This window comes from Canis lupus, chromosome 27 (genome assembly GCF_003254725.2).
Source record: "Canis lupus dingo isolate Sandy chromosome 27, ASM325472v2, whole genome shotgun sequence".
Classification (NCBI taxonomy): Eukaryota; Metazoa; Chordata; class Mammalia; order Carnivora; family Canidae; genus Canis; species Canis lupus.
The window spans coordinates 25,662,792-25,678,800 of NC_064269.1; the positions used below are offsets into that span (position 1 = coordinate 25,662,792).

The window sequence follows — 16,009 nt, forward strand, 5'->3', positions numbered from 1 at the left end:
CTTTCAATTATGCCATAGGTTTGTAAATACCCAGATGACATATATTATAGCACTGGATGATTTAATAAAAAATAAATTTAAAAAAAATTAAAAAAAAAATAAATTGATTTTGTCTTGACATCACGTATGTGCTCAGATACCACTAAACCCTCTCTGACACATGATAGATGCTGCCTTTTGCCGAGTTTCTACACATACTAATGCCACTGCTCCTCAAAACCTGGGTGATTAATTGTACTGTCTATGTTTTACAGTGAAAGCAGAATGATAAGGCTTTCAGAAGTTTTGTTTCTTGGGCACCTGGGTGGCTCAGTGGTTGAGCATCTGCCTTTGGCTCAGGTCGTGATCCTGGGGTCCTGGGATCAAGTCCTGCATCAGGCTCTCCTTATAGAGAGCCTGCTTCTCCCTTTGCCTATATCTCCGCCTCTCTCTGTGTCTCTTATGAGTAAATAAATAAAATCTTAAAAAAGAAAGAAATTTTGTTTCTTATCTAAGGTCTCAAACAGGACTTAGGTACAGTTTGTGTGATTTTTCAGGCCCCACCTCTGCCCTGTGTCATGCTGCTTCTCTGTAGCATGAAGCCAATATTTTCAGTCCCCTCAGCACTCGATTCAGAGTTTTCAGTAAGGCCAGTATGGCTTTTCCCTCCAACTTTTTGTAGCATTTCTTTCCTTATTCGCTGGAAAATAATAAAACTGTAAAACTTTTTTTCTGATTCTTAAATTTAGGGTTACTAGGTTCTGTCATTTTAAAACTATTGTTTTATAACTTGGAGAAGAAGATTTTATATAATAACTTTGTTCTTAAGTTATATAATTTTTTTAACCTGTGAATTGGGTTTTCTATCACAGTATTATCAGCATGCCAGGTACCTGACACTAAGCAGAGCTTTTCCAGATGAATTCCATATGGAGGCTCCATCACCACCAACGGTAAGCATTTTATATATTGTGTATTTCTTTTGAAAGCTAAATTTTGGGGCACCTGGGTGGCTCAGTGGTTGAGTGTGTGCCTTTGGCTCAGGTCGTGATCCTGAGGTCTTGGGATCAAGTTCCTCATCAGGCTCCCCACAGGGAGTCTACTTCTCCCTCTGCCTATGTCTCTGCCTTTCTCTCTGTGTGTCTTTCATGAATTGATAAATAAAATCTTTAAAAAAAAGAAAGGAAGAAAACTAATTTTTTATGTATCACAAGTCCTGGCAATACCTTTTAATTTAGAAGTAGTTAAGGACGCAAACTATTTTTTCATAATGTTGCCATAAAGCAAAGAATAGAGGAATTGACAAATCAGATGAATTCAAAGCCCTCAATTTAGAGTTAGCCTTATGCAGAGGATGAGCAGGCCATCAGCTAATTCATGTCATTAGAGAAGTACTTCCACACTGAAACTCTCCCTGCCTTAGTGCTTAAAACCACTGTGTTAGACACCCATTCTTTCTGGAGTTATTGAAAAGTGAACTGGCTTGCTTTAACAGCAGGTGAATTTGCTATCCAAGGAAATATTGGGTGACTACTTGGCAAGAGTAACATAGAGTTAATTCAGGAACCATGGGATGAATTGAACTAGAAGAGTATTTATGGACCAGTCAGCAGTGCCCACCAGGGAGTCTTCTTCTTCTGAAGTTCTCTTAGGTATTTATATTCATGAGATGAGCATAGATTATTTGTCATCACATTCACATAGGATATAAGATAGGAAGCATGGCTTGAAGTAGGCCAGCCTCAGGCATTTCTTTTCAGTGGGATTAGTCCTCATAGCAGTCTACATACATGGCAGTCCAAAAGCCACACTTCTTTGCCCTGCTGCCCACCAGGCAAAAGTTTAGATGCAAAAAGGTGAGACCCATATCATTAGGTATGAGATCTATCTTAGCTTAATAGTTTTGTGCCCCACAGGAACCAATATCCCATATAAATTTCCACAGTTAAGCTTCTGTGGACTCCACAAAGAATATATGCAAGCACAAGAATCATCAAATTCAGGGAGTCCCCAAAGCTAGATCTTCATCAATAACTTATAAATCTCTAAGTTCAGATGTAATTTCTCAATCAAGAGTCCCTTTTACCATAATCGATTTTTCCTAATAATAATGTAATGGTATTCCATCTTTATCAAGTGTCAAGGGAAACATCTCAGAAGTTAACCCAAGGTAAAATTTGCTCATGTAGAAGGTGACACGGTTTTAGAAACCTTTCAAAATACAAATTCCAACTTCATGTTCAGGATTTTAACAGAATTAATTGCTTTGCTTGTTTAGAGGCAGTCGTTCAACTTGATAGTTCAGCTATATTCATCCATTTATTCAACTTATTCAATTAATAAGTACTGAGCTCCTACTCTGGGCCAGGTCCTAAGTGCATGAATCAGCTCCTTTTCCCTTCTTTTCTTTTTCTTAAATTGCTTTCTGGTGAAATATCTGAACCTTGAAATGATGTATAGGTATCACATGATAATGTACAAAAAGAGTTGAAATACAGAATGACAAGTGTTGTAACTATTTTGTACAGCTGTCCTCCCTAGTCAAACATGTGCTCTCTCAAAGGGCAAGAATCATATTTTTCTTCTTTGTTTCCTCAGTGGCATTATAGTGGCTGACCCATAGTTGTGCTTAGTGCTCATTTACCAAATGAGTTATCTCAGTGAATCTTAGGTAGAAGAGAAATTTGATTAAACCTAGTGATATTTGCTCATTAACTGAAATTAAAGTAACTGGTGGAATTTCAGGGTCAACTAAGTGCCCTGGCTTCAGAATGTCTTTCTAGTGGTGGCTGTCCATGGCATGTCCAGGATGCCCATGTTCTGCTATTTTGTTCAGCAAATCTGCAAAGTGGCATTGAGACAAACAATATCAGCAGTGTAACACGATGATTGATGTTAAAGACTAGGGAGTGATCACAGCACTGGTACAAATCTTTGCTCTACCACTTACATGCTGCATGACCTTGGTCAAGTTATCTGGCATCTCTAACCCTCAATTTTCTTCTATAAATGGGAAAAACAAATTTATTGGTGTTGTCACAAGGATTAAATAAGATTACATATAAATAGTATATATATAATTATATTAGATAGATAGATAGATAGATAGATAGATAGATAGATAGCAAGCACCTGGAATATTTCAGTGTATAATGAAAGAAAGCTATTTATTTAATGAATCTCTCTTGAGCTTGGTGGCACCAGAGTCAAGAGGAATCAAAGATAATAATAGCCCTTGAACAGACCACAAAAAATATCCAACTATGTTTTATATTAAATGCATATGCAAAGTGTTTACATCATTGAAAAATCAAGAAGTTGTTACAAGTTTGTGACTTATTTTTATCTTTGGCAGACCGAAGGATTTAAATACCCCAGGCCTTCCTCAGTTCCACCTTCCCCTTCAGGGTCTCAGGTCTCTAGTCCTCAAAGCAGTGATGTGGAAGATGAAGAAGAGGATGAGCGATACAATGAGGAAGAGGAGGCTGAAAGGGATCGGTTAAATATCAAGTCACCATTTTCTCTGGGCCGTGTTCCTCGTGGGAAGAAGAAGCTGCATGGAGAATACAAGAACTGAATTCCATGCTGGTCAAACAGAGCTCATGTAGTAAGAACAGAGGAAGAGTGATTATTTAAAGAAAAGAAAGTGCTACACATTTCATTCTCTTCTTCTCAATGTTACAACAGGATTTATTCTCTGCCTATGAAGGGGAGAAGATGAAGTGAATGGCAATTTGGTAATTTCTAATAAAATTCAAGTTATTTTCTTTCCCCCACTCCTTTATTCCCAGTAAATTTAGGCATGAGGAGGAGTGTTCATTAAAGGAGGAAGACTAGAAGTATTTTTAAAATGGTTAATTTAAGCAATAAGAATTTTCATTTGCTAGTGTACATTTTGAAATTAGCATCACCATAATCCTGTGCTTAATATTTATACAACTGCTGTATCTACCAAACAAGTCTCCTATTTTCCCCAAAAGCGATCCTGATCTGAGCCCATATTTTAAATAACTCGATCTTTAGTGATTATTTTCATGTTTCACATGACTCAGAGCCATAAGTTTCTATCTAGCTCTGAACACAATAAAAAATCCATAAGAAAAAAGCTGTCTTAAATCCAGATCCTGATACATAGTAATTCATATTTACAAGGTCACTTCTCAACTTAATGATGGGAAGATGTTACCATCTGCACTATACCATCTGACTGTAACAATTTTTCTATTCTTTAAAAGGAAAGCTGTTTGGAAGGAAAACTTGGTCAGTCTTCAGTCTTTTAAAATCCAAATAAATTAATATATCGATATTTAATATTAAGATCAAAATATCAATTAAGCTTTCATTGATGTCTCGTTTTCACTTATTTAGATATTTAAATAAGACAAACTGTATAAAATACCTGCTATGAAATAGTGCCTTATAAAGTATAACATTTAAAGCTATCTTTTAAAAAATTAAAAAAAGAAAATATAGAGTCTACTTAATTATAATAAGGGCAATGTCTCTAACACATCCATGATGTGCTTAGAGACATTGTTGAATGATTGTAGTTTAACATATTTATGCTTTAAATGTAATGAAATCTATATAGGTAAAAAAAAAAAAGAAACAATCCACAAACCGCACCTTCACTCTTGGATTATTATTTCCACAACTTAAGTATTATTGCACTTAGATCACAATGAATAGGTTGTTTGGCATATCAATTGACCTGGATCTGCAGAGGTTTCTCCTTCTCCTTCTGTTTCTCCTTCTCCTTCTCCTTCTCCTTCTCCTTCTCCTTCTCCTTCTCCTTCTCCTTCTCCTTCTCTTTCTCCTTCTCCTTCTTCTTCTCTGCAGAAGTTTTAAACAAGTTTTAGTCTGGGGAGCCTGGCTGGCTCAGTTGGTGGAGCATGTGACTCTCCATCTCAGGGTTGTAAGTTTGAGCCCCATGATGGGTGTGGAGATTACTTAGCAATGAGAAAGAAAGGAAAGGAAGAAAGGAAAGGAAAGGAAAGGAAAGGAAAGGAAAGGAAAGGAAAGGAAAGGAAAGGAAAGGAAAGGAAAGGAAAGGAAAGGAAAGGAAAGAGAAAGAGAGAGAGGCAGAGACACAGGCAGAGGGAGAAGCAGGCTCCATGCACCGGGAGCCCGATGTGGGATTCGATCCCGGGTCTCCAGGATCGCCCTGGGCCAAAGGCAGGCGCCAAACCGCTGCGCCACCCAGGGATCCCCTGGAAAAAAATTTTTTTAAGACTTTATTTATTTATGAGAGACACACAGAGGGAGAGAGAGAGAGAGAGAGGCAGAGAGAGAAGCAGGCTCCACGCAGGGAGCCCAACGTGGGACTTGATCTCAGGTCTCCAGGATCACACCTGCAGGCTGAAGGTAGCGCTAAACCTCTGGGCCACTGGGGCTGCCCTAGTGGAAAACTGTAATACAGCTCTCCTACTGTCTGCCCCATTGTTAAGAAAAAGTAGATGAAGGTATCCACCTTCATCATAAGCCACAAATCAGGTCACAGTGGAAGATGGTTGCAAACTCACTTCACTTAGAGATTCAGGAAAAAGAGAAATAAATTACCTAAAACCTAATCCTTGAAAAATGCCTGTCGATGCCAATTAACCCAATGTCTGCAGAGCAGTTTGGGAACGTCTGCACAAGAAGTCAGAAAATATGAGAGGGATTTGTATTACAATATAAATACTCATTCGCTGAAGTGTCAGAAAAATCTCATGATAAAAAGAGGTTTAATGTTACAATAACCATAAAAATATATTCCTAGTAAAGTGGCATAATGTGTATATTCAAATGATATCCGTGGTTGGTAACTGGCTAGTCCACTGTTATTGAAAGCATGAGGTTTCCTCAGTAAAATAGCTTCTTTAAAAAAATATTTATTTGAGAAATCTCTACACCAAATGTGGAGCTCAAACTCATGATCCCAAGATCAAGATTCTCATGTTCTTCTGACTAAGCTAGCCAGGAGCCCCAGTAAAATAGCTTCTTAATATAAAACTTTAAAATTCAAGTGCTTTTTTTAAAAAAAAATGGAAGAGCAGTTCTCTAATTAGAAATGAGTACAAATGATAGAGCTTGTGGAAATTCACAGACTTGCGAACACCTGGTTTTGAGCCGCCTAGTTCCACCCTGCACTCGCTCCTCTATTCCGAGAGCTGCTGCCCCTGGATTCCATCTTCTTCCTCCAGTCATTTGTTTGTCCTCTCCCCAAGACTGACAAAGCCAGATGAGGAGCAACAGACAGGATTGTTAGTAGAAGACTGTTTCTAGCACAGTACCTTATATACAGTAGCTGCACAAATGAATGGTCTCCCTGGGAGTAGAGGTACAGAAAAATTGATGTTTTTAAAGTGTATGTATTCATAAGCTGGAGTACAGGAACTATAGAAAATAGTCAATGTGTGCTTGACCAGCTAACAGAAGACTTTTTTAATGCATTGGACCACCCTCTTCCTTCCATGTTAAGAATTAGGGTGAGCAGAGCTGGTTTTACATATACTGATGAGAATATCAAATGTTGCAAGTGCTCTGCTAATTGTTTCCCAGGGCACAAGGAGGACTCAGGAGAGGGACTGGTCAAATGTACTTGGGGAGGCCTAAAGGGTGAGGATACACTTATGTGAAGTCACACGGGGGGTACAATTGCCAGCTTCACACGGGGCAGGCAGAGGGAGTGGGAGAGGGAGAAGCTGGCTCGCCGCTGAGCAGAGAGCAGGACCTGGGCTCAATCAAAGGACCCTGGGATCATGACCTGAGCTGCAGGCAGATGCCCAACCCACTGAGCCACCCAGGCGCCCACCCAGTTTTAAAACACAAGCCCTACAAATGTGAACATCTTTTGTCCATTTCAATTTTGAAAAATCTAGAAATAAAGAGAATTGCAAAGATATTCCAAGAGACATAGAATGTTATAGCAGCTGGGCATAGGGGCTTGTATGCAAATACCATGTTAATGAGGCACATCTGTACAGCAGAACAATATTCAAGGAATTCAAGCACGTATACAATACTTGGTACTATATATCATATGAATTGTATTCTAATACGATACTGTATTGTTTTAATAATTGTTGCTTATTTGGAAAGTTTTTGAAAACTTTTTAAATTTCAAGTGTGAAATGCTTGAGATTTTTCTATTTAGTAGTGGGAAGAATTATTTCACATGTTGGGGTTTTAAAATAGTCTTGGAGTAAGCATAATATTTAAATAGCCAGTATGTACACACCTATATCGATGAGCAAAATCTCAATAAACTGGACATAGGTATTATCTAGAAAATCCACTTAAAGTCAAATCATAACAAATCACAGATGCCTATTATGATACCACATAATTTTTTAATGTTAACATATTTTTTGGAAGAGATAAATGTAACAATTACTTGAATATAGTTTCATTGTTCAGTTATGATACAAGATTCAGACAAATCTTATAAGCAGGGTTTTAATTTCATAACACAGTGAAATTGTAATTCCAAGGTACAGGTACATTCACATAAAGAAATCCTTTAGCTACTGAATAATGACTATATACTGATGACAGTAAGAATTAACAAATACTTTCCACTATGACATTTATCAATAACAACTCTCAACTAATTAGGTGAAAAAAAATTAACATGTTGATCATATTGTAATTCCAAATAAATAGGTTATTATGCTCGCTGTGGATGTGTCTGTGTGTTTGTGCATATGTATTTCTTCAGACAGTTTTCATAGTTTTGAGGAGAAGCAGATTAGGCATATCACTGTATACTGATGTTATCGGGGTGCCTTTATATAACATTTTAATGTAAAATACAGCCTAGAGCTTTAGTTAATTAGAGTAAGCAGAGTCTATTTAGCTGAGGAACATGAGTCATCTCTGAAAAACCGGTTTGTTCCTTTTGTACAATATACACAGGAGTGGAGTGTGTCTCCGGCTTATTTCCCAGTAACTTCCTGAATTCAGGGTGATCCCCAAAGAGCGCAAATGGGAGTTCCCCACAGTGGGACCCTCTACCAGCCTCACAGATTCCCTTTTCTCCCCTTCAGCAGCTACACTGAAGGGTTCTTATTCAGGGCTTCTTCCTAGTCACCTCCATCCCTCTTCTCTTCCTAACAACTTAGTCTCCAAGATGAACCACTAAGAGAACATGCTCTACTCTTTCCCATCCTGCCATGCTCCCCACCTCACCCACCACGGAGATGGACAAAAGGCAGAAAAGGAGAGGGAGGTTTGCAGCTGAGTACAAGACAATGCAAAGGATAAGGGAATGAAAAAATCAATGACTAAGACCCACTAGATCAAGATGGATATTTGTTGTAATAAATAGAAAGCATGCTCTAAAGAGTCTCCAGCTTTATAATTATGAATGGGAGTAAGACACAAGGTGACCTAAACAGGACCAGAAGCAATGATGTTCTCAGCTAAGAACCCTACATTACCTTTGCTTCTGGGAAGAATAAAACTGGTTATGCATGTTCCCATCATTACAACTGGAGTAAAAGGGTCCAAGGGCTTTATTTACATGGTTCATGTTTTCAACGAGAATGGAACTGTATTGGACTTTAATCTGGTTTATTTTCACCAGTTTAGTAGACTGTCTTCTAGGACACTGGTTTGATCAAAGTTTTCTTCTCTAGCTGTAAGAAAAAAAATACATAAACACATTTCCCTGTGTTTTAAAAGGGGAAGGGATAAGATGAAGAGGTCCTCAAGAAATAAACATTTAGTTTCCTAAATTCTATTAACCCCTGCCCTTTGCTACTGAGAATCTGAAAAAATGTGTTTTGATTGATTGGGTTTTAAAAACCTTCCTCCTCAGCTCAAGACACATAACAGAACTCACATTTCACATCAGACTTCCTCCAAAATGAATGAAACTGTAATGTGCTATGTTTGGTAGCAATCCGAAAAGGCTATGTGTCTTGCCTCATGTCTTAAATACCCACCATTAGAACTATTCGATTGTCTCTGGTAACTTCCTGTTAACAGTGTGTCTTATTTGCACTTTTGCACATATTCTGCTTATTTACTGAGCTAGACTAGGCCTGGGGAGGAAATGAGACAAAGAGAAGGGACACTTGTTGGCTGGATGAAATTGCCAAATTTTAGAGCATGAGGTATCACTTCCGGGGCAGGGTAGCTAAAGAGTCAGATGACAGCAGTTACCTGAGACTGTAACAATGGGTGGAAAAACTAAAACCTACCATAGGGCAGGGAGAAGGAGTTGCCAGAATAACAGTCTCAGGAACAGCTGCTCTTTAGAGAAGGAAAAAAAAAAAACTCAGTAAGAAGGGCATCCTTGAGGCACCTGGGTGGCTCAGTGGTTGAACATCTGCCTTCGGCTCAGGTCATGATCCTGGGGTCCTGGGATTGAGTCCTGCATCAGGCTCCACACAGGGAGCCTGCTTCTTCCTCTGCCTATGTCTCTGCCTCTCTCTGTGTCTCCCATGAATAAAGAAATAAAATCTTTTTTTTTAAAAGGGCATTCTTGTATATCGTGAACTAAAATAACTCACCTTATAAAATAAGAGCCTATCAAATAATACTTAGGTACTTTAGAATAGAAATATTAAAGGTGGCTAGTAATTAACATATCTTATGGAAATTCAAAACTTCCCATCAATTTAAGCAAGTAGATTGTGTTTCCTTATTTCATCACCAGAAACAAGCTACTCTGGAAACATCAGTGAGCAAAAAAATACATTTCTTTTCCAAGAAAGACTTGAGGTTGGGACCTTTAATCATCCACCCTTCTCTAAAGTTTTTTTTCCTTTTTTTTTTAAATTTAAATTTTAGTCAGCTAACATCCAATGCAACATTTGTTTTCCAAAGTCTTCCCTAAAGTTTGGAATGAAGATCCTTCTTTCCCTCCTTAAAATTACCTTCCCTCTTTCCATTCTAGCTCTTTTTTTTTTTTTTTTTTCTGGCTCCATGCATCTTCCCAGCAACCAAATCTAAAACTTCTCTTTTGATCCATTTTTACCAGCAGTCTCCTCCTACTAATTTCAGCAAATAGTAAGTGCGCCAAATGTTGATTTTAGAAAAGATCACCTTGGAGGTAGTAGCATCCTTTACCCATTATCCAGCTATTTCTCACCTTTTCATTGCAAGAGTTCTGATTGCCATGCTAGCTAGTACTTGCTTTCTTCTTGTCCCAAATTCCCTCTCAAGAAGGTTTCACAAGTGGCAGGACAGTAGCAAGTGGTGTCACTGAGCAGGGGCTGAGCGGAAATCTTGTGGCCTGCTGTTCAATGACCCCACCTAGCCAACACGATCTTCCTCTCTGGTTGATGTCTTCTCTCACTAACCATTACTCTACATGTGATGCTTTCATCACTCGTTTCTTGAAACTTTCCACCCTTGATTTCTGGATATGCTATTATTCGGGTTCTTCTCTTAACATTCCTGCCTTCTCCTTGAAATGTCCCTTCACTGATACGACCTTCCTCCTTTTCCCTTAATCTCTAGGTACTCTCTGAGGCAAATCCTTTATGATCTGCCCTTTCCTTTAAGGCCTCAGCTGTTGAACAAGCCTTAAAGAGATTTCGATTTTCATGGCTCAGCCTTTATTAACTGGTTCTGCATTTCCAGTTGTTCCCAAATCTGCCCAATCATCAGAATCATTTGGGGTAACTTCTCAAGGATACAGATTCTGAGGCCTCATTCAAGTTTTGAAGAGTCAGAATCTCTGGTGGGTCTAAGGCTGAGAAATCAGTATTTTGAGGAAGCTCTCCAGTTAACTCTATGGAGCCAGTCCATAGATGGATAGTTGAGAACCACTGACCTACACACTTTTACTCACTGGACCATCTCTGTCATCTCAGACTGAACCTTAATTATACCCATGGAAATGTTCATTCATCGCCAGCATCACCATTTCAAAATGGGCTTGACTCTGGATTCCCTTTCATCTCCTCAGTGAATAGTTATCCCACGTTATTTATTCTTCTTTCCAGTATTCCTTAGAGTGGAGCCTCCCCATCCATTCCCATTGACTGGCTGCTCCTCATCTCTGCAATCCTGCAGTTTCTATTCACATTCCTTGGCTTCTCCCTGATTCCCCTCTGCGATCTGTCTTCTTGGAGACAATGCAGTTGGCGGCTGGCCTGGCATAATGGGGAGTGCTGTAGAGTCACACCAACGAGATGTGAAGTAAAATCCCAACATAGCTTCTTACTAACTGCGTAACCTTAGGAAAGTAAATACACCTCATAAAGGTTCAATTTTCTGAGCCCGAAAGATTCCCATTCACATCTGGCACATAGTAGACCTTCCTGTATTGTTCCAATTGTTACAGTTCTTATTGTTACTCTCTGGGCCATAATCACATTCAGCCTTCTTCACTGAATCATCACTATGCTCTGAATGCAGAGGGCATTTTACTGATTCTCAAAGAGTAAATTACCTTTGTTCTTTATCCCAGTTCCAGTAAGTACCTGCTGTAGAAGAATGGGCAAGCTACTTAATCTTTCTGTGCCTCCATTTCACCTGGCAAGTGTGGATAATAATATGCTTACCCCCCTGGGTCACTATGATGGTTAAATGTATTAATCTATATCACATGCTGGCCCCCCTGCATTATGGTAAGCCCTCAACAACTATTAGCTCAAGGTACTAGTCATAGTAGCAGATAATCATCATCCTAGCCCTGATATAACCACTCCGCCTGCGTTCTGCTATTCTACTTTAAAATATATATATTTTATTTATTTATTTATTTATTTATTTATTTATTTATTTATTTATTTAAGAGAGAGAGAGAGCACATATGAGCACAAATGCGGGTGCAGGAGAGGGACAGAGGGAGAAGCAGACTCCATACTGAGAAGGGAGACCCCTTGGGGTGGGTGCTGATTTCAGGATTCTGAAATCATGACCTGAGCCGAAGACAGACACTTAACCAACTGAGCCACCCAGGTGCTTCTCACCCTATTTTTTTTGCTGCAATGGTTGTTCTCATTCCTGCTTACCCTTAATCTGCTTTCTTTTCTGCCTGTCGCAATAGCTGGCACCTAGCAGGCATAGTGCATATGTGCTGAGTTAAGGATTATACCCCTCTACCCACCTACTCAGTCCTTGTTCTGAGTTCAGAAGGCTCCCAAACCCACTTTCTTGCATTTACTTCTCATCAGTACTTTTTTCACAAGAAAACCATAAGCCTGAAGCCAGAAAGTACCCTTCCTTTCTTCTTTTCCCCGCATGGTCCATCTAATACTAGGCCCAGAGGATATATATGTCTTCTCTATTAGCATAAGTGTCGGAACACTAGGCCAGAAGCCTGTGCTTTGAACATCAGACTCCTCACTATAAATCTTCTAAATATTTAAACATTTAAATAATGTCACAAGATGGCATCATTTCAATTTTTGAGAGGGAAAATTCTAGGTCTGTTTATTATGCTTTGATGATCTCTTGTTAATAGTAATTAAAATTATGTATCTTGTTTCAATTGGCTCTCATAGCAATCCTACACATGTGTATAATTATTCCATTTTACCAGAAATGATACTAAGACTCAGGGTTATCCAGCTGGTAGAGCAGCAGAACCAGGATTTGAACCCAGCCTGTTATATACTCCAAAGCTCTGGCTTATCTATTACCAAGATGCCTTAATTCAACTAGTGGTTTCAGTGCTACATGGGCAGAGTGTCTCTAATTGAAGATACACCTAATCTTTGTATAGAAGAAGTTGTATAATGTAATGAAAATTACACAGGCTTGGAATTAGAACTGGCCCATATCTACTGGGATGAACCATATGATATTGCTATATGCAAATATAAAATAGTTCATTTTCAGCAATTTCATTTGGTTGTAAGTGAAACAAGGTTAGGGTAGGCTCTGGATTATGAAATTAATATGAAATCCCCCAGTGTCCTCAAGGAAATGTTTTTATGTTCCTGGGGATTCCTTTAATGAGTAATGTACTAATGTTTATATAATAAACATGTCTGAGTTTCTGGAGCTGGGAGCAACTGTTAATTATATTAAAAAATCTGAATAAAGGCAACTTTGTTGTATTCAACACAGAATCCCAAAAGTAATTAAAGCTATGCTGTCCTGCAGCTGAAAGAGGTCACTATACTTGTACCTTCTTGTGGTTTCTGCAAGGAAGTTAAGAGCAGAGCTGCTGCCTCTGGAAGAGTTAGTAGTTGGGGATTTGGGCTTCGCCTTTCTGGAGGAAAAAAAAAAGTATACACAGATTCTATTAGCATTTAAATATTCCTACTGTGATATGCTATACATCGAAAAACCTTCTGAAAGAGACTTGATCCCTTAGCAAATCACCCCCCCCCCCTTTACACAGAAGATTAATTTTTATGAATTGGAACATTCTACACTTCTCTGGGATGTTACTTACAATTGGTTATGTTGTGTTATTACAGGTATGGAAGAGAATTTATATACTACAGAGAATTTCATGAAAGGAGGATGGATTAAGGTAAATTACTCTGAATAATTTCACCCTTCAGAGCATAAAATGCACTGTTTGGGGGGAAATATTTAGATGTAATGGATAGTCCTGGGAGCCTGAGCTACTTCTCTCTTTCTGTCCAAAGCTATTTGAAATAATAATCTACATTCTTACATGAGTAAAGCAAATAAGTCTCTGGCCCTATTCTTAATGGCCCCTATCTATTAACTATTTCTGGTTTTGAACTGCTTTAGAGCCCCTTCTAGTAATGTAATAGGGGCGTACATTTGAAGTTTCCAGGTAAAGTACTAATAACAACAAAAACATTTAAAAGGAAATCTTTAAAGGTCTTGCCATAAAAGGGGAGGTACATTTTCGAGGCAGTTGCACCATTCTCGCTCCCACTCCTTTCCTCCTGGAAGGTGAACCCCCAGGCCCGGCCCGGCCCGGCTCGGATAGCTCCCCCGGGACCAGAGGGCCGGAGCAGCCGAGACGGGATTCAGCTTCGGGAGCCTCAGTTCCAGCCTCTGCCGCCCATAGAGCGGGGCACCGGCTGCGGCTTCAGCTGGGCGCCGGCTGGCTGTCCCCGATGCGGCTCCGGAGCCACGACCCTGCCGAGCGCGGCCTGCCCGGGGTCCTGCGGTGAGTCGCCGCTGACCCCAAGCCTCCTCCCTCGCTCACTCACCCGGCGGCGGCCGGTCCGAGGGGTCCTTCTTCCGGCTCTGGTCCGAGATGAAGCGGCGCCCCTCTGCAAAGGCGAGACGTGGGGCTCAGCGCCCTCCGGGTGCTCCACATCGGGGTTAAACTGGGCTCAGCGCCGGGAGTCCCCAAGGCGCGACGGGTCCGCCCTGGACTGCCAGTTTTCTGGAGCTCGGCGTGCAACCCGGGGCTGGATCAGGCGCCCTGCCTGCGCCCTGCCCCCGCGCCTGCCTGTCCGGGTCCCGGTCCCTGCCCGCGCCCAGCTCCTGCCCTGCCCGCACCTGCTGCACCCTGCACCCGTCCGCCGGCGCCCTGCCCCCGCCCTGCTCCTGCCCTGCCCGCACCTGCTGCACCCTGCACCCGTCCGCCGCGCCCTGCCCGCGCCCTGCCCGCGCCCTGCCCGCGCCTGCCCGCGCCCCGCTCCTGCCCTGCCCGCACCTGCTGCACCCTGCACCCGTCGGCCCCGCGCCCTGCCCGCGCCCTGCCCGCGCCTGCTGCACCCTGCATGCGTCTGCCCGCGCCCGGCTCTCGCCCTGCCGGCGCCCTGCCCGCAGCTGCTGCACCCTGCACCCGTCGGCCCGCGCCCTGCCCGCGCCCTGCCGCGCCCTGCCCGCGCCTGCTGCACCCTGCATGCGTCTGCCCGCGCCCCGCTCTCGCCCTGCCGGCGCCCTGCCCGCCGCGGCAAATGATCAGTGGTCGGGTTCAAGGGTCCATGCGGTGTTTCCCAGGACACTCCAGAGTCTTCCTGTGCGGCAAGAGCCAGCAACGCCCCAGTTCGGGATGGAGAGGTTCTAATAATCAGTCTTTCTTTTCCATTGCCACACCCCCTGCTTGCTTGCTTGCTTTCTTTCTTTTTCTTTTTTTTTTCTTTTTTTTTTTCAAGACCAGGATGGCTTCGATTATTTAAGGGAACAAACTCGATGTTATTCTCTCCCCACACACCTATCCCATGGATTCATGCACCCCTAAGGATCTTCCTTTATTGCTGTCGGAAGAGCAAAGTATTTGGAACTTACGTGCGCCCTTCAGATAGAGCATAGATTGAGGAGTCCAGTTCCTTCTCTCAAAGAGTCCCTACAACCCAGGGAGAAGAGAAAAGCAGTTAGTAAGACATTGTAGCTCAGTCTTCTGTTAGAATAAAGAAAGGAAGAGAAGGAGGGAGAAGAGAGAGAGAAATAAAAAGAAAAAAAGGAAGGAAGGACGGAAGGTCAGAAGGAAGGAAAAGAAAGAACACCTAGGAGCCCCAGGTTTTGCGTTTGCTTACCTGTGGCGCACTGCTGGAACTTCCTAAGAAAGAAAACACTAGAAAAAGAGCCAAGGTTGTTGCCACCAGGCTTCTGAGTCCCTACAAGAAAAAATCAAAGAAAGTAATTTCTGTGCCTATAGCATCTCATACTTTCGTGACACCTGGACAATGACAAACCTCTTACTTTTCCATGTGCTCTGTTTTAATAATACTCAGTATGTGGAGGAGAGGGGAATTCCCAGTCTACCTTCTACTTAACTTACAAAGAATTCTTAAAAAAAAAAAAAAAAAAAACATTTAGAGGGAAGCTTGTGTGGCTCAGTGGTTGAGCCTTGCCTTTGGCTCAGGACTTGATCCCAGGGTCCTGGAGCCCTCGGATTCAGTTCCTTCAGGGGACTCTCCGCAGGGAGACTGCTTCTACCTCTGCTTATGTCTCTGCCTCTCTCTGTGTGTCTATCATGAATAGACAAATAATCTTTAAAAAAATTAGAAATGTGTTATTTTTATTACCCAAATGAGTGATTTTTTTTGGTAGCAAAATCAAATGATTGATATTTTAAGGCATGTTGTTTAAATATCCTTTAGCCTATAAAATGCTTACTAGAGATAAAATAGGTAAAAAGTTATAAAGCTTTTTACAAATAGCTTAAAAGTCTCCAGTAAATAAAACTTTTACTTACCTTCAT

General features: G+C 41.1%; 2 protein-coding genes across 3 annotated transcripts in view; one reads left to right on the forward strand and one right to left on the reverse strand.

The window, feature by feature from the left end:
• The window catches only part of GYS2 (glycogen synthase 2), a 60,689-nt gene extending 53,049 nt beyond the window's left edge, over nt 1-7,640 (forward strand). For both annotated transcript variants that reach the window (XM_049102233.1, XM_025455318.3), the window contains exons 15-16: nt 852-932; nt 3,335-7,640. In XM_049102233.1, the coding sequence (XP_048958190.1) occupies nt 852-932; nt 3,335-3,556 (303 nt within the window). In that variant the 3' untranslated portion in view covers nt 3,557-7,640. The remainder of the gene's footprint in view (nt 1-851; nt 933-3,334) is intronic.
• On the reverse strand, nt 7,634-16,009 carry SPX (spexin hormone). The gene is made up of 6 exons (XM_035707086.2): nt 16,004-16,009; nt 15,342-15,422; nt 15,094-15,151; nt 14,064-14,126; nt 13,055-13,138; nt 7,634-8,600 (listed from the first exon to the last, which is right to left on the reverse strand). The coding sequence occupies exons 1-6, from the start codon at nt 16,007-16,009 to the stop codon at nt 8,542-8,544; spliced, it is 351 nt and encodes a 116-aa protein (XP_035562979.1). The 3' UTR covers nt 7,634-8,541.